Source organism: Dama dama, chromosome 17, assembly GCF_033118175.1.
Source record: "Dama dama isolate Ldn47 chromosome 17, ASM3311817v1, whole genome shotgun sequence".
Taxonomy (NCBI): domain Eukaryota; kingdom Metazoa; phylum Chordata; class Mammalia; order Artiodactyla; family Cervidae; genus Dama; species Dama dama.
The window spans coordinates 11,616,736-11,644,728 of NC_083697.1; the positions used below are offsets into that span (position 1 = coordinate 11,616,736).

Consider the following 27,993-nt stretch of genomic DNA (forward strand, 5'->3'; position numbering starts at 1 on the left):
AGTTAAAGCCCTGCACTGTTTTCCCTCCACCCGAACCTCCCGAGGTGCTGGCGGGAGCCCTCCCGCGCGCCTGAGCGCGGAGCGGAGGCTGCCGAGGCCTCCAGGGGCGGGAGGCGGCCAGGGCCGGTCCTCCAGGAGCCCGCGCCCCGCCGCGCGGGAGTCCTCGCCCCCGGAGGTGGAGGGCGCTCGGGGCGCACGCAGAATGCAATCGCTCAACATCACTCCGGAGCAGTTCTCCCGGCTGCTGCGGGACCACAACCTGACGCGGCAGCAGTTCATCTCGCTCTATGGGCTGCGGCCGCTCGTTTACACCCCAGAGCTGCCCGCGCGCGCCAAGCTGGCCTTCGTGCTCACCGGCGTGCTCATCTTCGCCCTGGCACTCTTTGGCAACGCGCTGGTGGTCTACGTGGTGACCCGCAGCAAGGCCATGCGCACCGTCACCAACATCTTCATCTGCTCCTTGGCGCTCAGCGACCTGCTCATCGCCTTCTTCTGCATCCCGGTCACTATGCTCCAGAACATCTCCGACAACTGGCTGGGGGGTGAGTTCGCGCCCTTTCCTTCGCCCCTAATCCCCAGCCTTCCCCCCACCGCAACACACACTCTGCGCTTTTGACTTTCTTGCTTTTTTTTTTCTCTACCAAATGAATCCAGCGCCCTTTCTCAGAACTTCCTTACCTGCTCTCACTTGGAAATAAGTTTTTGCTGCTTTTGTTTCCGTTCCACCGTTTTTCTTCCTGTCGCTTAGAAACTCAAGTTAGGAAGCACTTAGGAAAGGCTCAGGGCAGTGGGGTGGAAAGTCACATCAGTTATTTCAGCTTCCTTTTCCATAGTTCCCTGGGTGGGGTGGAAAGTCACATCAGTTATTTCAGCTTCCTTTTCCATAGTTCCCTGGGTGGGGAAGAGCCCCTGGGAGAAGGGAATGGCAACCCACTTCAATATTCTTGCCTGGAGAATTCCATGGGAGAGGAGCCACGAGGTCTTAAAGAGTCGGACACGACTGAGCGCCAAACACACACTTTCCATAATTATCAGAACTTTTTCCCATTTTTTGAATAAAAGTGAGATAAAATTTCAAATAATAAAAGCCCCAACAACTCATTCCTCTTATCTCCAGCCTCACTCCCCAGGTTGCCTATACGGGTATTTGTAGTGCACGTATATTTATGAACTTAAAACTTTAAAACAAACCTAATGTGTTAGCAGGAAAAAAAAAAAATCTAGTCCTTCTTAAAAACAAACAAACAAAAAAACATAAACCGACTCATACTTGGAGAAGGAATACAGAAAACATAGTGCCCCTGGAAGAGAAGAGATTAATTTCTCTTCCTTAGAAGGAGAGCAAAAATGGAAGAGAACCATTTGGAACCATTGTTGAGTGGGGAAAATAGACACCAAACTCTTCCCAAATGATCCAGTCTTTTCAAAGACACACGGCTAGAGCATGTGTTTTGTAATCCTAAATAGTAGTGGGTTGTATTTTTACCAATGCTTATGGAGTGCCCTGAGGAGGAAGCATTGGTTGTACCTGTATTTTCATGGGTGAATGTACTCTTGTGACCACATAAAAATTCTTAGAAAGTAGTTGGAAATATAGGGAGAACAGGGAGAAGCTCTGCTATTTCCACCCGTTCCTGAGCTAATCCCTTTTATTCTTATGGTGGGTGTTTATTTCATCCTACTGGTACCAACTTGAGATCCTCAGTTTAAGTCTCTGGTATTTTTTTTTTTTTCATTAATTTGTACTGTATTTATTGTAGTGGATCAGGATGCTAAAATCTTTGATTCCCATCTCATCTACGATGTATGTATTTCCCCAAATGCATCGAACATTAGAGTACACAGCATTGGCTTAAAAGTAACACATAATGCAGTGTCATAAACTGATTTATGGATTACTGACTTTTTTTTGCACTCTGATTTAAATCATTATACTTGCGTATTTTAAAGTTGCCCATTGTAACACAGAATTAATGGAAAAACTTTTGACCATCACATATAGCTTTTTTTTTTTTTTTTTTTTTTGAGAAAAAGGCACAGGAGTTTTCATTTCTAAATGTTTGTGAAGACAGATCTGTGAAGCATGTTTGTATTGCTGGATGATGATAGCAACATTTATAAAGTTAAATGCAATTAAGCAAAGTGGGTTCTTACACTGAGAATCAAAAGACTTGGATTACTACTTTGGCAATAACACAGGTTAATTCAACATATCTGGACTTCAGTTTTTCAATTAAGTATTAGGGATTCTAGAAGCTTGGGAGTGGAATGGGGCAAATCTTTAGCCTCTATCATTGGAGAGTGATGCCTAGGGAAGAGTACCTGGTGGACCTTCATTCCTGAGGATTTAGGTGGGCATTGCAAAGATTTTTTTTGAACTTTCTGTTTTCCTAGTTCATGGTGAACATTTCACTTTAACTTCAAATGCTGAAAGAGCATACTACATTGCTTACATATATTTCAGAGTTAGTATGAGGGTAAAGTGTATTATAAAAAGTGCTTTGAAAAAATTTATCATTCCATGAATATGTAAGGAATTAATTCTATGAAGAAGTGTTTAGAGATGGTCTATGTTCATCTGGAACCAGATTTATAGGATAAATGTTCTTATAAATTGAATAAGCAACACCAAAATTGAAGTTCAAGGGAAAAGAAAGCTTGTAAGCCAACTGGAGATAGTGGAACAAGGAGAATTAACTTGTACTTCACAGGATAGGATAATAATGGCAAAACTCCCCTGATGAATTACAAAAAGAGAGTTAAAGGGAATGTAACCTAAGAGTTGAAATCAGTTCCCAGTTTTTTAATTTATAAAGCTATTGAGGATCCCCTTTATTGGCAAAGCATTTTACTATGAGAATACAAAAATGAATAAAGCCCACATGTGGCTCTATGGGCCTCAGAGAATAGGAAATAACCTAAGCTGGGCAAAAGGTAGGTATGGTAAGAGAGAATTTATTTAGCCCTGCAGCATGGAAAAGTCAGGAAGGTTTCATCAAGGCAGGGATCTCGAAGGGTAATTCAGACTGTTTCCAGAAGAAAAAGAAGAATGGAGTGCATTTTAGGAACAGAGCTTCAAAGTGTGCAGAAAAGAAAGAAAATGATATAGTCCAAGAATACTATTTAAGGAAGGCATTTCAGAGAATCCAGAAATACAGATTTTTATGCTGTTGGCATTCATTCAGATTTGAAAAATAAAATGCAGTTGGGTGAAAGCAAACCTCCCTGTGGGTTTGGCCACATATCACCTGATGTGAAGAGCCAACTCACTTGAAAAGATCCTGATGCTGGGCAAGGTTGAGGGCAGAAGAAGGGGGTGACAGAGGATGAGATGATTGGATGGTGTCATTGACTCAATGGGCATGAGTTTGAACAAATTCTGGACGATAGTGAAGAAAAGTGAAGCCTGGCATGATGAAGTCCACAGGATTGCAAAAAGTCTGACACGACTGAGTGAGTGAGCGACAACAACATGGACCTCCAGTTTGTGTCTTCTCTACAAAGCCTCTTGGACATTTCTGAGAACAGTAGCATGGGAATGACTTGTGTTTCTTCTTTTAGTGTACTCTCTCCCTTGCTCAGGACCAAGAGCACCTCCTGAATTAAAGCCTATGCTTTGATAAGATCCTCAAGTGATTCATGCACACGAGAAAGTTTGAGAGGTACTGCTTTAGGTAATGGTTCTCAAACCTGGCTGCACAAAGAACCTCCTTAGGGAGTTTTAAAACTGAGCTGTGCCAGCCCCAGTGCAGACTGGTTGCATCTGATGCTCTGGAGTACTGACTTAGAGCCACTGTATGCATCTCTCCCCAGCTCCCTGCAGGACATGATGTTGTTGCCTTGAAACTAGTCATAGCAGGTGTATTTGAACCGTGGAAATTGTTAGCTATATATTTGTCCTTTAAAAAAACCCAGACACTTGTTTTCCAGCATACCCCTGAGCAGAGGTATTAAGTTTCCTTTTGTCCAGTAATGGCACATCCATAACATTAAGACAAAGTGTATCCATAAACATTTAGTTTATTTATGAGATACAACTGATCCTCAGCATCTAGGTGTTGCCCAGCATTGTGGCAAGCTGATGTACAATCCTGTTTATACACTGTGTCTTACCATAAGATATCAACTGTCTTTGACCTGTCAATTGACTTGCTCCCACACTACTCCCCAGAACTTCGTCCCATATGGAGTGAGGATTCTCTTCCCCCCAAAATAATAAATAACATTTGCTCCTAACTTTTCTTTGATCACTGATACAAGGATGGGGTTGTGTTATTACCATAGCAATTAACAGTAAGGCCTTGAAAGTTCTGTCTCTGATCTACTCTGATTTATTTGGTCAGACTCCAGCAGTGAGCTTGCCCACTGTGTTCTTGGGACCAGGGAATTTACCTCTCCTTATCTGTAGCCTACTCTTCATTTTGTCTCTTTCCTCCTCCTCCTCCTTTTATCTTTCTTTACAATATCTACATGTTCCTCCACAATCACTGACTGAGCGTGTTCAAATTTTTTTTCCAGCTAAATTCAGTATAATAAGTTGAGCTTCTGAGTAATGCTATCAGACACTTTGCTCTCTTCTCTAGCTTTCCCGTAAACTTCTCTTTTCCTTCTCTTTGTTTCCTTTATGTCTCTGTCTCTTTCTTTATGCTTTCCCTTTGAATGATTCTCACTTACCCTTATTTTTTTGCATGTGTATCCACAGAAGCCTAGTATGCAGTCTTTTTTTCTTTCCTCATTCATTTCTGCATTGAGGCTATAGCCAGGACTGTTCCTTACTTTCCTGATGACTCTGAAATCAGGATCTAATCAGCTTAAGCCATAGTTCCTCACTCAATTTGAAGGCATTTACACATGAATATCTTCTCAGCCTCTAACATTCTCTCACCCTCCTTTGTCCCTCTGCCCAGGTCTAAGTTATTATTAATAGTACATATAAGTCATTCTTGTATTCTGCATTTCCTAGGTATCCGCTCTGTTTATTAGGATATTGTAGATGGTGAGAAAGCTGTGCCCTGGTGGAATAGCCAGGTTTCAGTTAGAATAAGAAGGGGAAGGAAGCATTCAAAGAAAAGATGGAGAATGCAGAGGATTTTGTTGATGTCAGGGTTCCAGAGTGCATAGTGGAGAAAGCACAGTGGAAGTGTTGGGCAGCAGAGGCTTGAGTCAAGTCGGGATGAGCCTGGATTGGGACCAGGAGCGAGGGATAGTGAAAGAGAACAGGCTTCATGGTGACTGAGGTACATGTGAACTTGAGGCCTGAGGGGTTATTTTATTTATTTATTTGGCCGCACCATGCCTTAGTTGAGGCAGGCAGGATCTTTGGTCTTTACTGGGGGCAGAAAATCAGTTCTAATTCTAGGCTTCTTTATAGCTCTCAGCATTAATAAGGTGAGGTGGGGAGTGTCTGGGGAGAGGGTGGAGTGGTCCCTTGCTGGCAGGGCTCTGTGCCCACTTTAATCCTGCTGTGGGTGTAGTCACAGCCGGGGGCAAGGATGGTCTCCCCGGGTGTACAGAGAGCTCTGTGGCTCTCCCTGCAGTCCTGCTTAGGGAAATGAAAAGGATTTTCTAATGGTTGTTGGCGAATTGAGTAAAAGCTCTTCTAAAAAAAGGAATTCCAAAAATATCCTAGGTGATGGCTGCATCAGTGAGGGAAGCATATATCCTTGTCTACGCTTGAGGACTTCCAGCTTGGGTGATAAAGTGTAAAACATCAGAATTCCTCTTAGAGCAGTGGCTCTCAGTCTTGGAAAAACACAGGAATCACCTGGGAAGTTTTGAAAATGATGCCGGATTCTTTTCCCCTAGAGATTCTTATTTAATTGGTCCCTGAGTATCAGTGTGATCCCTGGGTATATGATTTTCAAGTTTCCTGATAGAAAATATTGTAATTTATAACCAAGGTTGAGAACCAATGATGTAGGATAAATGCACCAACACTTGGGCTGTTATAAAGGTGAAAGAAAGAATGTATGTAAAGTGCTTAAATAGCATGATACCAGTCACATGTACCAATGTAATATACTGTAGCTATTATATTTTTTTAAATAGCAGTTGGAGTCAGAATGGTCAGAAAATACAGAAGTAGGTTGCATAAAATTTAGTCCAACATGGAACTCTGAGGCAATTCTTTTATTGTACACAGCCAATTTCATCTATACTGATGCCCTTTTTTGGGAGTCTTTCCCAATGGATTTGAAAAGAAGTAAAAAATGATTAAAAAAAAAAAATGTTGGGATCTAAGCTATGCAAAGAAAGGTTAGAAGAAGTTTTCTCTCATCTGGAGAACAGAACTCTAATGCTAACCTAGCACACCAGGTTTTCAGTCTGTTTTACCCCGAGCCATAGTGGCCGGTGCGGGTGGGTGACTTGTGACAGATGAGGTAAAGCTCTCAAGCTTCATCAGAACAACTCCCTTCTTTCTTTTTAATAGATAGGGTTTTGCATAAGATTTCATATGAAAAAGAACAGTTTTACTGAAAGGAGGACCGGAGGGAGGAAGGGAGGAAAAGAGCCCTCACTGAACACAGCATGACAAATTTAGGTGGATTTTTAGAGATTTTGAGCTGATGAATTGTGAAGTGGGTTATTAAAAGTTGTGAAAATTTTATTTGATGATAAGATCTTAATTCTTTGGGCCAGTTCAGAACAGAGAGATTAGACTGAACTTCTTCAGGTCTATATTATTGTTTTATTATTGATTGACTAGTGGTTAGAAAATATCACTTGTATTTATAATAATAATTTGTTCTAGAACAGCTCAGAAACTTCAGAGTCCCAGGGGAAATTTAAATATGGTGAAATTGATGTAAAATCAGCGGTATTATGGGCCTTTAAAAATCTTTTCAGATGGATGATCAAAGCTGTTGATGAAGAATAGTCTCATTAAAGTCTAAAAGAAATAAATCAAAGGGAGGCCCAACAGCAACAGCAGTTTGGAAATAAAATTTAAAAATTGTGCCATGGGGCTGGCCTCTGGGTGATCTTCCCTGGAATCAATTATTGCACTCTTTAAGAAGGAAAGATGCCAGGGGTCAGAAAATCACTAAATTTTCTCAGACGGTGAGATTGGCAGTAACAGCAATGGGATTTGTATAAAATATTCTCTCTACTTAAAACAAAAACATTTTACAGTTAAAATAAGGAAAGGATTTTAAAATGAGAAGTTTGAAAAACTTTATTGTTCACATAGAATAAAAAGAATCTTCTTTTAATTTGCTTTTCTGGAATATAACTCAGCATGCTCTTTGACAAGTGGTTGGTTTATTAGGATTCCTGTTTGCAAGTAGAGAAACCCAATTTAAACTAAGAAAAGTGGGGAATATCTCCACAGAACTGAAAAGCTCAGGATTAGGATTAGCTTCAGGCACAGCTGGCCCTAGGTCCTCCGACAATGGCTCCAGGGCATTGGCAATCTCCCTCTGTGCCCAGCTTCACTTTCTTCTATATTGTGGTCTCATTCTTGGGATGTTTTTCGTCAAGTATGTGTAAGATAGTCCCTGGAGCTATAGGCTTTCATTTTTTTTAAATACACCCTATCTCAAGATAAATGAACAAAGTATAGTACATACATATAATGAGCCAAGTTCTGATAATAAGCATTATGCTAAGTGAAATAGGCCATACACAAAAGATAAATCATATGGTTTCATTTATATTTGCCTGGGCTTTCCAGGTGGCCTTAGTGGTAAAGAACCCACCTGCCAATGCAGGAGACCCGAGCCATGGGTTCGATCCCTGGGTCTGGAAGATCCCCTGGAGAAAGAAATGGCAATCCACTCCAGTATCCTTGTTTGGAAAATTCCATGGACAGAGGAGGCTGGTGGGCTACAGTCTGAAGGGTTGCAAAATGTCAGGCACTACTGAGTGGCTGAAGCACTATATTCGCCTATCTAGAATATGCAAGTTCAAAGAGATAGAAAATAGATTAGACATTATTAGGAGCTGAAAGGAAAGGGAAAGAGAGTTATTGCTTAATAGGTACAGGTTTCTGTTTGAGAGGATGAAAACATTTTGGCAACAGTAGTGACAGTCACACAACATTGTGAAGTAATTAATGCCACTGAACTGCGTACTTTAAAACTGTTAAAACTGCAAATTTTATGTTACAGATATTTTACCACAATAAAAAATTTTCAAAAAGAAAAACTGAGAAAAAAAATCCTATCTATAGCAGAAGATGAGAGAGAATCCTTCCTGGTAGCTGTAAAATACTCTGAGGACTTGAGGCAGCTTAGTATCATTCTCTTACCGATAGAATCAATTATCGTGGCCCATGCTTCAAAATCCTCTGCTCAAAGATCAGTCATATACACATGCCAGTGGGGAGACGGAAGCGCGGGGTCTGCCCTACCTGAATGACCTGGCTGGAGTACAACCACTGTGGGGAGATGCAGGGACAGTTACACCCTGGCATCCTGGCAACCTTGCACATAGGTCTTCACAGAGGACACAAAAGCAAAGCTTAACCTCCCCACCGGGGGCTTCCCCTGTGGCTCAGTGGTAAAGAATTCGCCTGCAGTGCAGGAGACCCAGAAGACATGGGTTTGATCCCTAGATTGGGAAGATCCTGTGGAGGAGGAAATAGCCACCCACTCCAGTATTTTTGGCTTCCCTGATAGCTCAGCTGGTAAAGAATTCGCCGCAACTCAGGAGACCCTGGTTCGATTCCTGGGTTGGGAAGATCTGCGGGAGAAGGGAAAGGCCACCCACTCCAGTATTCTGGCCTGGAGAATCCCATGGACTGTATAGTCTATGGACAGAGGAGCCTGGCGGCTACAGTCCGTGGGGTCACAAAGAGTTGGACGCGCCTGAGCAACTGAGCACAACACAGCAACCACTGTCTGACTGAGTCTTGGCAGAACGCTGGGTGACGGCTCTTGGAGCAGAGAGAAAATCCCAGTGAGGAGCCACTGTGAGGTGGTTTCATTCCGTCCCATGGGAGACTGACTGTCATCTATCCCTCTAGTTTGGTTTTAGTTAAACGCGGGACTTCCTTCCATGTTCCCACTTAAGGTCCAGCTACGGGCTTTTGTGTAAGTCTGTAAAAACTGTTTGGCCGTACTTTAAGTTGTGCCGGGGGGATCCTTCCCTGCAGAGCGCCCGCTGTCTGTGCCGTTGGTCAGTGGCCCTTCAGGTCTGAGGTATTCCTGTGAGGCTAGAGACATAGGGGGCTGACGCCATGTTGATCTCGAGCTGTCGCTTGTTTCTGTGAATTGTCTGACAGAATCTTACTGACGGAATCTGTGAAAGTGTGACAAGCCAACCTAACAACTGTGGTGGGAATACGGGCGGATTCTTAGCCACCACACTGCTGCTTGGGAACACAGGAATCTTGACAGGATGTTGTCCTGAACGAAGACGTGTGAGGCAGATAAACGCACTTGACAGGGTTGCCTACCTGTGTCTACTGGACTGAGTCCAGCTAATGGGAACTATGAGCTCCCAAACATAAGGCCTCTGTCTTTGGTTTCTTTGATGCCCTCCCACAGGCATAAACTCTGGACTAGGTACTGTGGGAGCAGGCTCAACCAGAGTTTTGAAGAGCCTCTCTTGCTCACCTCGCGCGTCTCTCTCCGCTTCCGGCCGCTCACCTCGCGCTTCTCTCTCCGCTTCCGCCCGCTCACCTCGCGCGTCTCTCTCCCTGTTGCTATCACATTCACATGCTCCCTGATGGACCAGCCTCCACGCAGCTGTTCGCCCTACCCCTAGCCCGGTGCTGAAGCGATGCCTTCTCCTGCTAAGGAGTTTCTTACAAGACTGATTTGTTTAATTTCGGCTGCAATGGGTCTTCTTGGCGGCACGTGGGCTTGCTTTTGTTCTGGAACATGGGCTCTAGAGCACACAGGCTCAGTAGTCCTGGCGCACAGGCTTAGTTGCTCCACAGCACGTGCGATCTTAGTTCCTTGACGAGGGAGCAAACCCACATCCCCTGCAGTGGAAGGCAGATTCCCAATCACTGGACCACCAGGGAAGTCCTGCTAAGGAATTACTGAAAGGTCAGTGAACAGGTCTTCATCTTGGCCATTCCCCCTCAGACAGTGTCTCAAAAGGATTCAGCAGAAGCTAAACTTACCTCCTTTCCTGTCTTAAAGCTAAAGACTTGTAATGACTGATTCTGAAGTACTCAAGTAAATGTTTATTATATTTATCTATCTATGCAAAACTAAATTTGTTCTTCTTATGGCTGGGTTTCTGAGAAATATATTACTTTTCATTCCAGAAGGGTTGAACTTTATTAAAGACTAATAGAGGTCTCCTTAAAAGATAACATGTTCTCATATCCTGGGAGAAATAGATGAGGTAGTTTGGTGCAGTGAAAATGAGGGTGTAGTTTAGAGCCACACTACCTTGTTTCTAATTCTGTTCCACTGTTTATCCTGTATTAACTAGGTTATAAGTTACATTTCTTTGCATTCTATCTGGTCCTATTAGTAGACCAAGCGAATAAGTTCAAAATGGATGATGCTACGCCACAGTGGTCAATGTGGCCTCCGAAACTACAACAAAGGTGAAGTTTTTACATCATGCTATATTTTAACAAAAATATTAATGTATATCCAGTTCTTGTGATTTCCCATTGGATTTCAGTATGAAGCAGCTAGTATTTACATGTTTCCACCTATAAAACTTCAAAGTGCCTTTGAATACATTTATGAAGTGTTTATTTTTAAAAAGAAACCCTTTTCTTTATGAAATTGAGCTATTTGCAAACATTATAGGTTGGCAAACACAGTGTTTAATGTTAGGAGATTTCTTTAATTTCTCTTTGCTGTAGTTTCCTCGTCTATAGGCTTGGGAAAACCTAGGCCCACCTTACAGGGCTGCTACGAGAATAAATGACCTCACGTTAAAGAACCTGACACTTCCTGGCTACCTGATGAAAGGAAGCAGACTATTATTCACAGCTGCAAACAAAAAACAAACACATAGACATATAGGAGAGAATAGTGGTTACCAGAGCAGAAGGGAGGAGGGTGAAGTGGGTCAACTATATGGTGATGGGTAGCAACTAAGCTTTTGGTGGTAAGCACACTGTGGTGTGGGCTTCCCAGGTGGCTCAGTGGGAAGGAGTCCACCTGCCAGTGCAGAAGGTGCAAGAGACATGGTTTCCATTCCTGGGTCAGGAAGACCACCTGGAGAAGGAAATGGCAACCCACTCCAATATTCTTGCCTGGAAAATTCCATGAACAGAGGAGCCTGGCAGGCTACAGTCCATGGGGCCGCAAAGAGTCAGACACGACTGAGTGACTGAGCGCAACACCAACAGACACTGTAGTGTACACAGAGGTCAAAATATAGTGTACACATGAAATTTGTATAATGATATAAGCCAGTGTCCTCAATAAATTCTTTAAAATGTTAGGTGCATTCTACATTGTGTGTAGGATGGTTTTATAACCAATAAGGATGATAGAATTAAAAGGCTATATGTGCCATGTTACTAATATCTCAGATACATATGATAATGTGTTTATACAAAACAGGATACAAATAATCTGGCCCGTTGATGTTTTTGTTATTAAAATCTTGAAGATATTCACTTCTACATGCAGACTGTTATAAAAATTCAAACTAATCATTTGTATTCAGAAAATAAAAGAGTGCTTGATTTCTTTTGTCTCAGAAGCAATAATATTTAATATATCCCTAAAGGAGAATTAAGTGGTAAAAAATTTGTTGGGGCTGATACAGATTTTTGTAATTCCATGCAAGACTCATGTGTCTTTCCAGGCCACTCCAGGCTGCAGGCACAGTGTTGCCATGCCCGTGTCAGTGCCAAGCTGTCCCACTGAATCGTGCCCCCTCTTATAATACAGAGTCTTAAGGTCCCTCAACTGCTCTGTGCCACCCTCCCCATCCCACCCCAACTGAACCTCCCTTGATTATGAATCTGTGCTGCTGGTTACCTTGTGAACATCCCTGCTGCCCAGCTGATGGTATGACAAGGCACATCAGGCACCTCAACTTGATAGGAACATGACCAGCGTCATGGCCATGGTGAAGCAATGACATCAGTTTCATGACTGCTGTCCTTTACTCTCTCTTGCTGGCATGTGAGATTTGCTGCAATCTGGGCAATTCTGGGGCTTCCCAGGTAACACTAGTGGTAAAGAACCCACCTGCCAATGCAGAAGATGTAAGAGATGCAGGTTTAATCCCTGGGTCAGGAAAATCCCCTGGAGGAGGGCATGGCAGCCCACTCCAATATTCTTTTTTTTTTTTTTTTCTGCTTTCCAACTGCTTTTATTTTCACAAGTGCTACAAGCTCAAAGCAAACCTTCCCCTCTACCACCCCTGAAGTCCAATATTCTTGCCTAGAGCATCCCATGGTCAGAGAAGCCTGGCGGGCTACCGTCCCCAGGGTCGCAAAGTGTCAGACACAAGTGAAGCAACTTAGCACAGGGAATTCTGGATGCTAGAATCTCATCAGCTCTGTAGAGAAGAGAGAATATTCCTGAAATGAATATCAAACTCTTAATATAGAGCTTTCTATGTGGCAGGTCTATTATCCCCATTTTACATGGGAGAAAATGAAGGGACAAAGAAATGGTGCTATGTATCAGTTATCTGTTCTGCATAACTACTCGCACTGGTGGATTAACAAACACGCTGATTGTTTGCTCATGATTCAATGGGTTGGTAGTTTTAGCCTGGTTCAGCTGGGCAGTTTTTTGCTAGTCTCACCTGGGCTTTCCAGGTAGCATTAGTGGTAAATAATCCTCCTGCCAATGCAGGAAATACAAGAGACTTGGGTTTGATCCCTGGGTGGGAAAGATCCCCTGGAGTAGGAAATGGCAATCCACTCCAGTATTGTGGCCTGGGAAATCCCATGGACAGAGGAGCCTGGTGGGCTGCAGTCTACGGGGTCATAGTGTCAGATGTGACTGAGTGACTGAGCACACAGCTCACACCTGGGGTCACTCATGAGACCCCAGTCCTCTAGGAGCCTAATGGAGGCTCACTGTTGAGATGGCCTCAGTGGAGACAGGTCATCTCTGGTCATGCAGTTTCCTTATCTAGTAGGATAACCCAGAATTCCTTGTGCGAAAGCATCACGTTCTAGGAGAGTGAGAGCAGAAGCTTGAAGACTCCTTGAGACCAGGGCTGGAAGTTGTGAAGATGTCACTTCTATGATAAAGCATGTCACAGCACCAGCCCAGATTCAAAGAATGGAGAAATAGAGATCTCGTGACTTGATGAGAAAAGTGGCATAGTCACGTTGCTACGGGTGGGTGCAGGGAGTTGCAGAGTCATGGAAGAAATGTGTAGCTTTTTTGTTTTGTTTTGTTTACAGTTTGTCATCATCACATTAAATAAATTGCCCAAACTTATACAGGTAGGAACTGACGGTTCCAGGATCTGAAGGTATCTGTTTCAGTGTTCGGGTTTTAGCATAGTGGCTCTGCTGGAAAGAGGCACTGTTTCTACAATGCATTATGCTTCATCATCTACTTCTGCTACATTTACCTATGGTACTGGCCACACAGTTTGACCCCTAGATGTCAGATGCTGTTTTGGGACCTGGAGGACACATTTCCTGAAATGAAAACATTGCCATGATCTTTTCCTCAGAAACTTTGAAGAGAAGTTGTTGTTGTTCAGTTGCTCAGTCATGTCCGACTCTTTGCAACCCCATGGACTGCAGCATGCCAGGCTTCCCTGTCCCTCACCATCTCCTGGAGCTTGCTTAAACTCTGGTTCATGAAAACTCATGTTCAGACTCCTGCAAAATGACTCTCAGTAGCTCTTCCCACCAGTCCACTAACAATTGGACTACTAATACACACACAGAGCCCATACTGATTGAGATACAGAAGGACCTGTCAGGTTAATCTACAGATGAAACCCCATGCTTGGCTTTTTAAAACTTTTGCTTTCCTGTAATATCCACAGTTATTAAAGGACTTCTTTTTAAGAGGAGGAATTTTATTGGATCAAACTGTAGTCTTAGTATCAATATGAAACTGGTCCAAGCAAGGATTGTCTTATGTGGACTCTGTGAAAGAAATAGTAGTAAATTCATTTTAAGAGAACAGTTTTACTTTCTTTGCAAGAACAGTGATGGAGGCTTAGAAATTACCCCTGATCTAGCGCTTAAAGCAAAGTAAGTGACACTTAATGAAATAAAATAACACTTTGAGTAAGATATAGATTCTGTTGAAAATTTCACATTACCTATAAATAGAATCATTAGGTTTAAAATGTATATCTTCACACTGTGTGTGCAGGATGCTAAAACAGCTCATAGATTCAGCCAGCACATTATTCAAGTTAGATTTTCAGTGTTGGAGAAATAACATATCTAAACTTTATGACTTTGAAGACACAATTTATTTGCGTATATATATATATATATATATATATATATACACATATATATGGGCTTCCCAGGTGGTGCTAGTGGTAAAGAACCCACCTGCCAATGCAAGAGACATAAGAGACACAGGTTCGATACCTGCATCAGGAAGATCCCCTGGAGGAGGGCATGGCAACCCACTCCAGTATTCTTGCCTGGAGAATCCCATGGACAGAGGAGCCTGGTGGGCTACAGTCCATAGGGTCGTAAAGAGCCAGACGTGACTGAAGCAACTTAGCAAGCAAGCATACGTGTGTGTGTGTGTGTGTGTGTGTGTGTGTGTGTGTGTGTGTGTGTGTGTGTGTGTGTATTTGGTGTCTTTCACTAGAGTGGGCTCCTCTGGTGGCTCAGACAGTGAGGAATCCACCTGCGATATAGGAGACCTGGGTTCGATCCCTGGATCCAGAAGATTCCCCTGGAGAAGGGCATGACAGCCCACTCCAGTATTCTTTCCTAGAGAATTCTGTGCACAGTGGAACCTGGCAGGCTACAGTCCATGGGGTCTCAAAGAGTCAGACACTACTGAGCGACTAATGCTTTCACTAGAATGTAAGTTCCATAAGATCAAAGATTTCATCTGTCTTGTTTATCCAGCACTTAGTTTGTTGCCCAGCAATAGAAAGTTCTTAATATCATGTAAGAGGTTATCAATAAATATTTTTAATGAATTAATGTATATCATCTATCTATCATTGCACTGATGTTTGAGGCTTTTAAGGAATAAGTTGTATTTATTTTTGTGATGTGCAGAAGAATGAGATTGCATTGACTTTTGCTTTTTCAGTCGCAATGAGCAAAGATTCAGTTTACCTCAAATAATTGGAGTTTAGGGGAGGAAATAAAGGAAAAGGGCTTCTGTGTTGAATTTAAGGATGGTGACAGCTAGATCTCATGGAAACTGAAGTGGGTCTTAAAGAGGCAGCCGTGTGGAGCACACCATGAGAAGTCATGAATCTCCAGAGCTTAGCCACAAATGTGACTTTGCTTCCTTTCAGCAATTGAAAGGCCTGTTGTTTAAATCTGATTGCTTTTTACTATCACAGTGTTTAATCTTTTGGTTTATTAAGTCTTTCTACTGTCTTGTATCTTCTGCCTTCTGCTTTACTCTTGGTAGCCTGAATAAATCCTAGTGTTCTAGGTAGCCCAGGCTAGGTACAGCATCAAATTCTAAGAAACTTAGTCCAGTAACCCAACACTCATGTAAAATAATTTAAAATTTTACTTGCATACTTTAAAAAAAATTTTAAGGTTTTAACTCACTTTTTGCAAGGTTATTTCTTAAAACCCCTTTCTTCTCTTCCACTCAGGTGTTTTCTGTCACAATTTGTCATGTCCCACAAGACTCTTCTCAACTTGCAAGTCTCAGGTGTCTTTTTCAGGCCATCTGTACTGCAGACACAACGTTGCGTCTTGTATTAATGCAAAGCCCTCCCACTGACTCTTGCCCTCCCCCTTGGTAATCCTGGACCTCTAGACTCCTCAACTCCTTTGTGCTACACTCCCCATCCTTCCCCAAGAGACACTCCCTTGATTACGTTCCAGTTATCTTGAGTATGTTTCACTTATATCGTGGACATTCTTGCTCTTTAGGTCCTTTCCTTTCTCCAGACTGGCCAGTCTTTTCCCTTTTTGTCTTTCTTCACTGTTCTCCTGTTCCTGCTTGTTTTTTTCTTCTCTCTCTCCACCTGTTCCCTTTCTTCTGTCCCTTTCCTTCTCCCATTTCCTCTCTCTCTCCTTTAGATCTCAGTCTTATTCATGCAAATACCCCATCTTAATATCTACCCCCCCCCCACTTATCCCACACAATCTGGTTAATAAAATGGCCCCTAGAGGGAAATATCCAGCAAATATTTTCCTTAGTTAAGGAGTGAAGTGTTGAAGAGAGAACCAAGCTAGGAAAACTCATCCTATTCTATTTATTCATCTTTAGGTTTTCTATTTTCTCAAAATCCTGTGGTCTCCACTGTTGCTTATGTCTTTTCTGTGTATCCTCTGGCTTCATTTGATACTGTATCTTCATTTAATTTACTAGGTCTTAGCCCAAAGAGAAGCTTTGATTTTGGGCACAGTATGCTTTGACTTTGGCCTTGACTTTGACTTTGGGCCCAATATCCAGTCAGCAAAGGGCTGTGGGGGAAGGGGCAGGGTCATGAGATCCACACAGGGCCTCTCCGTCTGCAGACTCAGAGAGAAGGGCAGGGCCATGCTGTGGCGAGATTGACATGTGAAGCAGGATGTAGTGTGGGCTCCTTCCTTGGAAAATTCCTGGAGGCTGCAAAATACACCAGGCTTGTGTGGACTTCAAAGAGGTTAATTGACTAATTTGTTTCCTTTAAATTTATCTATGAAATTCTCAAGTCTTTGGAAGAACTCTTCTCTGTGATAATTTGCAGAGTTAATTCAATAATTATGATGGGAATTTCATGTCAGATAAGTATAAACCTTGGTGAGTTATCTAAATTGGATTTGCTTTTTATCCTTGACAGACTTCACTTTAAATAGTCTTTATTGTAGTAAACATTCCAGAGAAAGAATTTCTCTTTAGTTAAAACATCTGTATATATATTCCCCATTTTTTCTCTCCTTGGAAAAAGGTATATAGCAAAAACAAAACAAAACAAAAAAAACCTTAATCAAGGAAAGGAACTGGGGGAAAACTACACCCGCTTTTTTCTATTATTGTCAAAAACTCTTGACTTATAGATGTTACTGACACATGGGAAGCTGACTCTATGAGACTGGGATTTGATTATCTTCCATTAAAAACTTGAAGGATATCTAACAGAAATAAATAAATAAATAAAAGTTAAGTTAGAGGAATATGAGCCAAAATAGTATAGTGAGCTGTTTGGGTTCCATGTGACTTTTATATATCTTTTTAAGATGTTTCAGTTCTAGGTGGTAGCAATATAGAGAAATGACGACAACTGAAGTTCCTGATGTAAATGAAAAATGACTACATCACTGGTAACTGGAAGATATCTTATTCTGGGAAGAATAGTACTGGTTCCTTTTAATTTGAAATTCTGTGGAGGGAGGAAGGGCTGCTGTTTGGCTGAAACAGTTCTCCAGCACAAGTCATTAGGTCAAGTGGTCATAGGACCCCCTTGTGGCCCAGTTACCTTGGTAACAGAAATATTTGAAATGGGAAGTAATGCTGCCTAGGATCAAAAGAGAACATCTTCAATAAACTGTGTACTTTTCATGAATGCTTCATACATGATGATCCCGTAGTCTTACAAAAACTATTATATTAGAAACGCTAGTATTTCGGGTCAGTAATGCCAATGTGAGGCTTTTGTAGTTGTAACTTTGTTTCTCAAACTTTCCACTTTTAAAATGTAGACATTAAATATAGATGTCTGCAAAAAATAACAAAATAAAAATTGTGTGCTTTTCTTGCTATTTGGGCTTAAATAATGCTTTTCTTGCTTGTTGGGCTTAAAGCTCAACATTCAGAAAACTAAGATCATGGCATCTGGTCCCATAACTTCATGACAAATAGATGGGGAAACAGTGGAAACAGTGACAGACTTTATTTTGGGGGGCTCCAAAGTCACTGCAGATGGTGACTGCAGCCATGAATTAAAAGGCTGTTACTCCTTGGAGGAAAAGTTATGACCAACCTTGATGGCATACTAAAAAGCAGAGACATTACTTTGCCAACAAAGGTCTGTCTAGTCAAGGCTATGGTTTTTCCAGTAGGCATATATGGATGTGAGAGTTGGACCATGAGGAAAGCTGAGTGCCGAAGCATTGATGCTTTTGAACTGTGGTGTTGGAGAAGACTCTTGAGAGTCTCTTGGACTTCAAGGAGATCCAGCCAGTCCATCCTAAAGGAAATCAGTCCTGAATATTCATTGGAAGGACTGATGGTGAAGCTGAAGCTCCAATACTTTGGCCACCTGATGTGAAGACCTGACTCATTTGAAAAGACCCTGATGCTGGGAAAGATTGAGGGCAGGAGAAGGGGATGACAGAGGATGAGATGGTTGGATGGCATCACCGACTCAGTGGACATGAGTTTGGGGGTAAACTCCAGGAGTTGGTGATGGACAGGGAGGCCCGGTGTGCTGCAGTCCATGGGGTCACAAAGAGTTGGACATGACTGAGTGACTGAACTGACCTGAACTTGCTATTTAGAGTCTGGGCAATAGACCTGTAGCATCGTATCACCTGGAACCTTGTTAGAAATGCAGTCTCAGATTCTGTTCCAGACCTAGTGAATCAGAATGTGCATTTTAACAAAATTGTCCATGTGATCCAAATTCACAAGGAAGTTTGAGACCCATAGGTCTCAAATACATTATTGATCTCTAATACACCATTGATCTCTAATGCACCGTTCCTGTGTTCTACTTTGGGACAGATTATTTTCACTGATGATAATAGGCATTTTAACTAACCATTTTTTGTTAGCAAATAGACAAGCTAAATATTTCTCTTTGATTGTCTATTATACCACAGAAGCAGTTACTACAGTAACCAGGACTTATGCTATTACAGCTCATTTTTCCAAGTCATCATTATACCAAGGAGGTGTGGAATTTAATACACAATCAACTTTATTTGTCTGTCTGATTTGTTGATGGCCAAAATCCAGCTGAACCAAATTAAATGGGGGAACATTTCCTCAAAGTAAATAAGCTTTTATGAAACTGTTCACTCTAGTTTCCAGAAATTATAACTTTCCTTAGTAAATCTCTAGGTTATTGAGTGCTTTTTCGCCTTTCTGTAGCCTAAACCTACATTTGCAGAGTGAAATCTGTGGAATGTTATTGTCAAAGTACATTCTTTGAATAGGTTTTTATGTAATTTTTCCTTGGTTCATTTATTCATTTACTTACTGATTCACCTAATATTTTTTGAATCCCTGGTTTATGCTAATCATTATACTGAACTCAAATACAAGGGTGAACAGTACACAGTTTATGTTGTGTAAGATTTTAAGGAAAGAGCAGTTTTCCTGGAAAATGTGAGTAGCTCTGTATTCCTAAAGGTTAGCATGCAAAGAGAAAGTGGTGAGAGATGAAGCTGGAGAGGAAAAGAGAATCATGAAGAGCCTTCTAGTGCTATACAAAGGAGTTTGAACTTTATTCTGAAGCAGAGATATTACTATTCTGGAACGTGAATTTCAAACTAGAAGTTGCAACCTGTTAATTAGTCATTTGTGCGTCAGGATTAGCAATTCTTGAAAAAAGCTGAAATAGAATAGAGAATTTCAAAGAGCATTTACATAGTAAAATTTTGGTTGTGTGTGTATGTATAAGTGTAATCATATATGTATACATACATGTAGTAAGAAATTAAATTTCATGTGTGTGTGAGTAAATAAAGATATTTCCTATTGTAGGTCGTGGTCAAAACTGCTACTGTAAAGGAGATCAAGTTAGACCAAGTACAGTTGCCCACAAGCAAACCAAACCCATCAGAACTCAGCAGCGTCATGGTTATGTTCCGTCACTACATGTGGCAATACTCTGTGTCAGCCACCTCTCAGGACTGGATTATTAAACTGAAAGAATTGATGATTCAATTTCTATGAAACACAGTTAATTTAAAAAAATTGATTTGGGTTGCTACTAAAGTAGAAGTTTGTATTCATTTTGGAACGTGTGAGTGTGGAGTTGTTGTTGTTCAGTTGCTCGGTCGGGCCCAACTCTCGGCGACCCCATGGACTGTAGCACACCAGGCTTCCCTGTCCTTCAGTGTCTCCCGGAGCTTACTCAAACTCATGTCCATCAAGTCGGTGATGCCATCCAACCATCTCATCCTCTGTTCTTCCCTTCTCCTCCCGCCTTCAATCTTTCCCAGCATCAGGGTCTTTTCCAATGAGTCAGTTCTTCGCATCAGGTGGCCAAAGTATTGGAGCTTCAGCTTCACCACCAGTCCTTCCAATGAATATTCAGGACTGATTTCCTTTAGGATTGACTGGTTTTATCTCCTTGCAGTCCAAGGAGATAAAGACTCTCAAGAATCTTCTCCAACAGCACAGTTCAAAAGTGTCAATTCTTCAGTGCTCAGTCTTCTTTATGGTCCAACTCTCACATCCATATGTGACTACTGGAAAAACCAGAGCTTAGACTATACAGACCTTTGTTGGCAAAGTGATGTATCTGCTTTTTAGTACACTGTCTAGGTTTGTCATAGCTTTTCTTCTAAAGAGCAAGCATCTTTTAATTTGAGTGTGGAATAGACCGTGACAAAGGCAAAGGGAAGAGATTGAGATGAGATTTGTTGAGATGAGATTATGCCAAAAGATGCAAGTAGTGGCTGCATGGAAAAATGGCTATCTTACATGGTTTTTTGCCTCAGGCCACATAGCTCTCTGACTATTTTTATTACTGCAGTAAAAAGAAAAATATGATGTGTGCGTATGTGTGTGCTCAGTTGTTCAGTTGTGTCCATCTCTTTGTGACCCCATAGACTGTAGCCTGACAGGCTCCTCTGTCCATGGAAGTTACCAGGCAGGATTACTAGAGTGGGTTGCCATGCCCTCCTCCACGGGATCATCCTGACCCAGGGATCAAACCTGTGTCTCCTGCACTGACAGGCATGTTCTTTACCATTTGCATCACCTGGGAAGCCCACAAGGCACAAACAGGGGTGAAGGAAAGAGAGAGCAGAGGCGGGCAGAGATAGACTTCCATGATGTTGCAGAAGCGCAGCAGTCAGTGAGGGCCATGCAGGTAAAGAGTTGAAAGACAAGCATGTTAGTCAGGGTTCTGCTGGGAAACAGAACCCATAGTATGTGTGTGTGTGTGTGTGTGTATGATCTATCGTGAGGAATCGACACGCACATGATTATGGAGGCTGAGAAGTCCCACAGTCTGTTGTCTGTAAGTCAGAGACCAAGAAAGCATGTGGTACTGGTGGTTCAAAAGCCGGAGAGCCCCAGAACCAACGTTGCAGATTTCAGTCTGAATCTGGAGGCCTGAGAACCAGGGGTCTTGAGGACAGAAGAGCAGTTTTTCAGCTCAAGCAGTCAGGCAGAGAAAAAATTCAACCTTCCTCCAGCCTTTTGTCTATTTAGGCCCTCAGCAGACAGATGATGCCCAGCCACACTGGAAAGGGCCATCTGCTTTACACAGTTCATCAATTCAAATACTAATCACCTCTGGAAACACCCTCAAGTAACGTTTAACACACCCAGACACACCCAGAAGTAATGTTTAACCAGACATTTGGGCACCCCATGGTCCATTCAAGTTGACACATAAAGTATCACAGAGTATTGAATAGAGTTCCCTGTGCTATACAGTAGGTCCTTGTGAGGTGATAGATGTTAACTATATTGATTGTGGTAATTATTTTGTAATATATACTTGTTTCAAGTCATGTTTTACACCTTAAACTAATGCAAGGTTATATGTCAATTTTATCTCAATGAAACTGGGGGAAAAAAAGAAAAATTATAAATCCACTTCCCATTTTCTTTTCTTTCTATTTTGAAACATTGTTTAGTGTCTAAGCCCACACCAGTGCTATAGTGTTTATTGAAAAGACTTTTTAGGATATCTAAATATTGTATTTGGAAAGCCCCTCATTTCTTTGACCTTCTCTTTCAGAGTTGATTTAGCTGTGTAGGAACCTTTATTTCTCTATGAGCATTTAAAAATAAGTTTGTGCATACTAAGTTGCTTCAGTTGTGTCCAACTCTTTGCGACCCTGTGGATCATAGCTCACCAGGCTCCTCTGTCCATAGGATTCTCCAGGCAAGAATACTGGAGTAGGTTGCTGTGCCCTCCTCCAAAGTATCTTCCTGACCCAGGGATGGAACCTGCATCTCTTATGTCATCTGCCTTAGTAGGCAGATTCTTTACCACTAGTGCCACCTGGGAAGCCCCCCAAAAATGTTCATTCCCCTGAAATTTTGATTGGTATTGTATTCAATTTATGTGTTGTTTTGGAGATAATTGGCATTTTTATGATAAGTCACTGTGTAATATTAAGTCGTGTTAATTCTATGTGATAAAACAGAATAGTGGTCCTTCAAAGATGTCTATATCCTAATTCTTACGAACTGTGATTATGTTACTTTACTTGGCAAAAGGGATTTTGCTGATGTGATCAAGTTGAGGATCCAGAGCTGGGGAGATGATCCTCTAGTATCTGGCTGGACTTTCTTAATCACAAGTATATGTATAGTCAGGAGTGTCAGAAGCAGAGATCAGAATGATGCAGGACTTTGAGCCGAGGAATGTAGGCAATCTCTAGAAACTGGAAAAAGCGAGAAAACAAATTCTTTTCTAGAGCCTTCAGAAGGAATGCAGCCCTGCAGACCCATTTAAACACCTGACTTCCAGAACTGTAAGGTATAAATGTGTGTTCTTTTAAACCACTAAGATTGTGGTAATTTGTTGTACCAGCAGTAGAGAAATAATAATATCACCCTTTGCATATAGAATAATTCTGTTTATTTAGGTATCACTGGGTGTTATTCCTTCCAAGCAGAAACCTGGTATGTTAGGTATTGGATGGACATGTTCTTCAGGGATGTTTAGGATCCTTCTCAGCTCTAGGATTGGATTTCATTAATTTAGGTCAATATTTTAAATTTCATTCCCCTTGTCCATGATGAGTTATAAAATGGGCATACAACCCATTTTGGCCACGGAGGGGTGGAGTGGGGGGTGGTCTAAGATTTTCCTCACTTTCATAAAGAGTTTGAGAAAAGTATATATTTTCCTTTCCTCTCTTGGCTTTTGAATATTGTTTGAGTTGCAGTGCTTAGAGATGGTGTAATTATCTTATTTGCACAAAGGTACCACGCTAAGAACAAAAGCAGAGCCGTGCTGAGGATGAAGTAATCCAAAGGAGAGAACGCCAGTCCATGGTGAAATCATTCAACTATAGAATTTACTGCCCATTATTGCTCTACCTCTGGACTCGCTTTCATGTGAAGTAGTACATCTCCCTTATTGTTCAGCCAGTTGAGATGAATTTTCTTTTATTTGCAGTCCAAAACATCCTGATTAACATACAGAACAAACAAATAGACATGCAGAAATATAAAGAAAATAAAATTTGTGTATTTAAAATCCGGAGGTAATTATAATGAGAATTTTAGTGTGTTACACTTTAGTTTTCTCCTGAATATATTTTTAGCAAAATAGAAACTCCAGTGTTTGAGTGTATGTGTGTGTGTGTCTAAATGTATATATCACTTGTTTACTGCTTGATTTCAGTTAGTTTTCATTTAAATCATCCATTGAAAGATGGTTTAATAATTTACATTATATTGACACATAAATTATTTACTCATACAGCTATTTTTTGCATTACTTTAGACTAATTTGACATTGTTTTATGTTTGGTGAGCAACTGAGTATATAAATTACATGAATGTTTACTATTTTTATTAAGCTTTTCTGGGAAGAACACTTTATAATGCACCTTTTTTGCATGATAGCCTTTACATTCAAGAATTTTTTCCCTAATGCCTAACCTGGGTTTCTCTATTTCTTTCCTTGTATACAAAAAAAAAGGAAAGGAAAGAAAGAAAAATCCCTGCTTCATTGTTTGATAGTAAGTTACTTTAACATTTTAGCATAATGAAGCCACATTGTTTCTGCTTTCTGTTTTATTACCCTGATGTTTAACCTGGGCTTATTTTGTTCTATTATTTGAAAATCTGACTATTGCCATTAATGGAAAGTAAAAAGTCAATTCAGTTACTTTTTAAAAATAGTATTTGTACCTATTAGAGTAATGCAAATAAAAAACCAGAAGAGATATAATTTTACTTCAGTCTACTTGTTTTTTCTAGCACAAATATACATTCTTCTTTTAGAATAATTGAAGGAAGCACTCTGAGCAGGACTACAGAACTAGTACCAACTTGGCTCCACAGGGAAAAACCTCAGAGTCTTGCAATTTGTATGACCCCTAGAGGAAGCCCATTCATCCTAAATCAAAGTCTTTCTGAGGACAACTCCAGCTCATGCACACAGAGAAGCCAGAAGTCTTTCATGTTGCTCCATTCTTAAATGTGTAAAGGCAACCAAGGATTGTTAGGCAGTTGAAGAAAATTTGCAGAATAAAAGGGAATAAGGCAAACAGATAAATGTAACTAGAATAAATGGGTGATTTATAGATTAGAAAAATTCTAAGTAGTATGTTTATACCTACATATTCTGAAGAATGTCTCCTCATTTGATATTTTCCTAGTGGAATTCCTATTGGTTTTTTTTTTTTTCCTATTTCCCCTATTGGTTTTTAAGTCTCAAACTTCTACAATAAATACAACACTTTTTTTTTTTTTAGCTGATTTTACACAAGAAAAAATTTATGTCCCAAAACTTAATAAAAAATTTTAAACAAAATGATTTATCTATAAAATAAAAGTTCTCAGGCTATATTCCAAATACACTTGGTAGAACATCAAAATCACGGATATTTTGAACAGCATGCCTAGTGTCCACAAAAGGATGTGTGTACAGAATGTTGCTGACACTAATAAACCACTCCATTTCACACATTCTCATGACTTCCTAGGTAGCTCAGCTGGTAAAGAATCTGCCTGCAGTACAAAAGACCCCAGTTCGATTCCTGGATCGGTAAGTTCCCCTGGAGAAGGGATAGGCTACCCATTTCAGTACTCTTTGGCTTACGCTGGTGGCTCAGATGGTAAAGGATCTGCCTGCAATGCAGGAGACCTGGGTTCAATCCCTGAGTTGGGAAGATTCCCTGAAGGAGGGCATAGCAACCCACTCCAGTATTCTTGTCTCGAGAATCCCCATGGATAGAGAAGCCTGGCAAGCTACAGTCCATGGGGTCGCAAAGAGTCAGACACAACAGAGGAACTAAGGACATCACACATTCTTTGTGACAGAGCCATTCTTTGCAATCATTCGTCTTGAAAAGGAGACTTGCTTTGCAAGGAGGTCACTGGAAAAGATATTGAATTCTTTAACTGCATGAAGAGAAATTAACAAGTACTGAAGTTGTTCAGAATATTAGTCTGAAAAATTTAATCACAGTTGTAACCAGAAGGTATTCAATTAAACCACTAGATACTGCTTGCTAAAAATTATTTGTGGATTCTGCAAATACAATGATAATCATTATCTTTGAACTTGATGGAGATATTACTGCCAGATATTTCTTATAGCACCATGAAATAAGACTAGAGGAGAGTAAGTAAAGCTTTATTCTGAAATTTTTCATCCTAAAATATCAACTATCTCCCCCTGAAGATTCATTCAGGAGTCTACCTGAGCACAGAGGTGATATTAAAAAAAAAAAAAACTGACAGCTTCTGAATTTTATAGTTTGCTTGAAATTGCACCTTTGTACCCCAACTTACCCATGATATCACTCTCCACAACCAATGATAATGATTACACTGCAGCCCTCCTCGCTTCTCAACTTTCTTCAAATTTCCAGTCTGTTCCTTTCTTCATGGGTAACAGGTCATCCAAGGTGATTGTACTGTTTTTGTTACAAATTATATCTGAATTTTTCTCACATATTCATTAATTTCTGTGTGCTGGTTGCTATGACTTGTTGGAAAAAAATATTCATGATGTACCATGAAAATGCTGCATACAGAAATGTACATACATACATACATGTACAGAAACCATTTGATAAAGATATTCTAATTGCTTTTGTGGTTGGAAACAATATTTTAAGCACTTTTGCATGCTAAATGATGACTTATGTTTTAGTTTTATGCTTTAAACAGTCTCTATGTTTTAGTTACACTTAAGGAATTCTGTTGGAAGTTTAATTTGGAATTCCAAATAATAGGGAGTAGGCTCCGAGTGCACATTTTCACACGGAATGTCTGATCTTCATGAATGAGTGACTGATGATAAGTGGGAGGTGTCTTGATTTAAGAAGATATTGACTTCATAATTCAAGAGCAAGCATTTCTGAAAAGAAACAATTTGAGAATAAGAAAAGCTCTTAAAAGTGAAAATATGATTACTGAATTTACTTGGAAGATAAAGACAAGAAAATTTTTATAATGTGGACCAAAAGGACAAAGAGAATTTATAAGGTAAAAAAATGTATAAACAAAAGACATTCAACAAGGGAGATACACGCAGGAATTCCAAAATCTGATTAATGAGTTTCACCCCCCCCAAAAAAAATTAACAAAACAGAGATAAAACACAGAGATAAGGGAGTCAGAAGTCTTCAAGTTCAGAAAGCACACAGAGAGCAGAAGAATAAATGGGCCAAAAGCCTCAACACATGTCCCCATAGCGCTTCAGAGTCCAAACACAAAGAGATCAATAAAAGCTTCCAGATACTAACCAGGGCACTCATAAGGGAGGAAACATCAGTCTGATGGTATCAATATGTTAACACTAAAAGTGGATGCTAGAGATCAATAAAGCAAGTTGTTCAAGATTCCAAAGGAAGATGATATTGAATTTAAGTCAAATTATAGCCACTTTCTGATAAGCAAGAACTTACTTTAAACTCATTATTTTGAAGAAGTTATGTGAAAAAGATTCATGCAAAATGAAGATGATATGCAAGAATTAAGTAGCCATGAAATAAAAGGAATAGTGGAAAGGGTATCCATTCTAATGAATTTCAAAATTATGGCTATGGAGCAATCTTAAATAAATAAAGAGCTGCAGTCATCAAAATTGGAAATCAGTAGTGTTCTAGGGGAAAGTTTTAAAAGAAAAAATGTTAGAAAAATAGGTAACTAATAAGGACCTACTATATAGCAGAGAGAACTCCACTCAATACTCTAATAGCCTATATGCAAAAGAATCTTAAAAAGAGTGAATATATGTACTTTATAACTGATACACTTTGCTATACACCTGAAACTAATATAACGTTGTATATCAATTGTGTGCCAATAAAATTTTTATAAAAAGAAAAAAAAATACTAGAATTTATTCCAGGTAGTGAATATATTATGTGAAAAGTTGAGGTGTAATAGTAAAAATGATGATGATGATGATGATGATGACAGTCAATGTAGCTAACACTCATGAATGCTATTCCACTGGCGCTAAAGATTATTTTAAACACATTGTATATATGATTTCATTTAATCCTCTAAGAGTCCTCTGAAACAAGTAGTGTTTCATCATTTGCATTTTATAGATAAGAAAATCTAAGATACAATGAAGAAAGGTCATGTCTTTGGGGCTTCCCTGGTGGCTCAAATGGTAAAGAATCTGCCTGCAATGCAGGAGCCTGGGTTCAATCCCTGGGTTGGAAAGATCCCCTGAAGAAGGGAATGGCAACCCTCTACAGTATTCTTGCCTGGAGAATTCCATGAACAGAGGAGCCTGATGGGCTACAGTCCATGGGGTCTCAAAGAGTTGGACACACAATTAAAGTAAAAGTGAATGAAAGTGAAGTCGTTCAGTCATGTCCGAAAAATGAAATAAATGAAAATATAAAAGAGCATAGCCTTGATCAAAAACACATTAAATTATGGCATACTTTAGAGCAGTAAGAAAGTACACAAGGATCATGACTATAAAATCAGAGAAAGAGAAATGTATTTAGAGCATACATACTGGCTTTGTACTTAAAATATCTAAATAGTCATAGTCATACTAATTAAAATGCTGTTTATAGTTTTAATCTTTCATAATTAAAATGTAGGCCAAGTGCAAAAGACTTAACATGGCTATGAAACAGAATGAAAAGCT

At 40.4% G+C, this 27,993-nt stretch overlaps 1 protein-coding gene across 1 annotated transcript in view; it reads left to right on the forward strand.

The window, feature by feature from the left end:
• Positions 1-202: 202 nt before the first annotated feature.
• The window catches only part of QRFPR (pyroglutamylated RFamide peptide receptor), a 48,901-nt gene continuing 21,110 nt past the window's right edge, over positions 203-27,993 (forward strand). The window contains exon 1 of the mRNA XM_061164717.1: positions 203-542. Within this exon, the coding sequence (XP_061020700.1) occupies positions 203-542 (340 nt within the window). The remainder of the gene's footprint in view (positions 543-27,993) is intronic.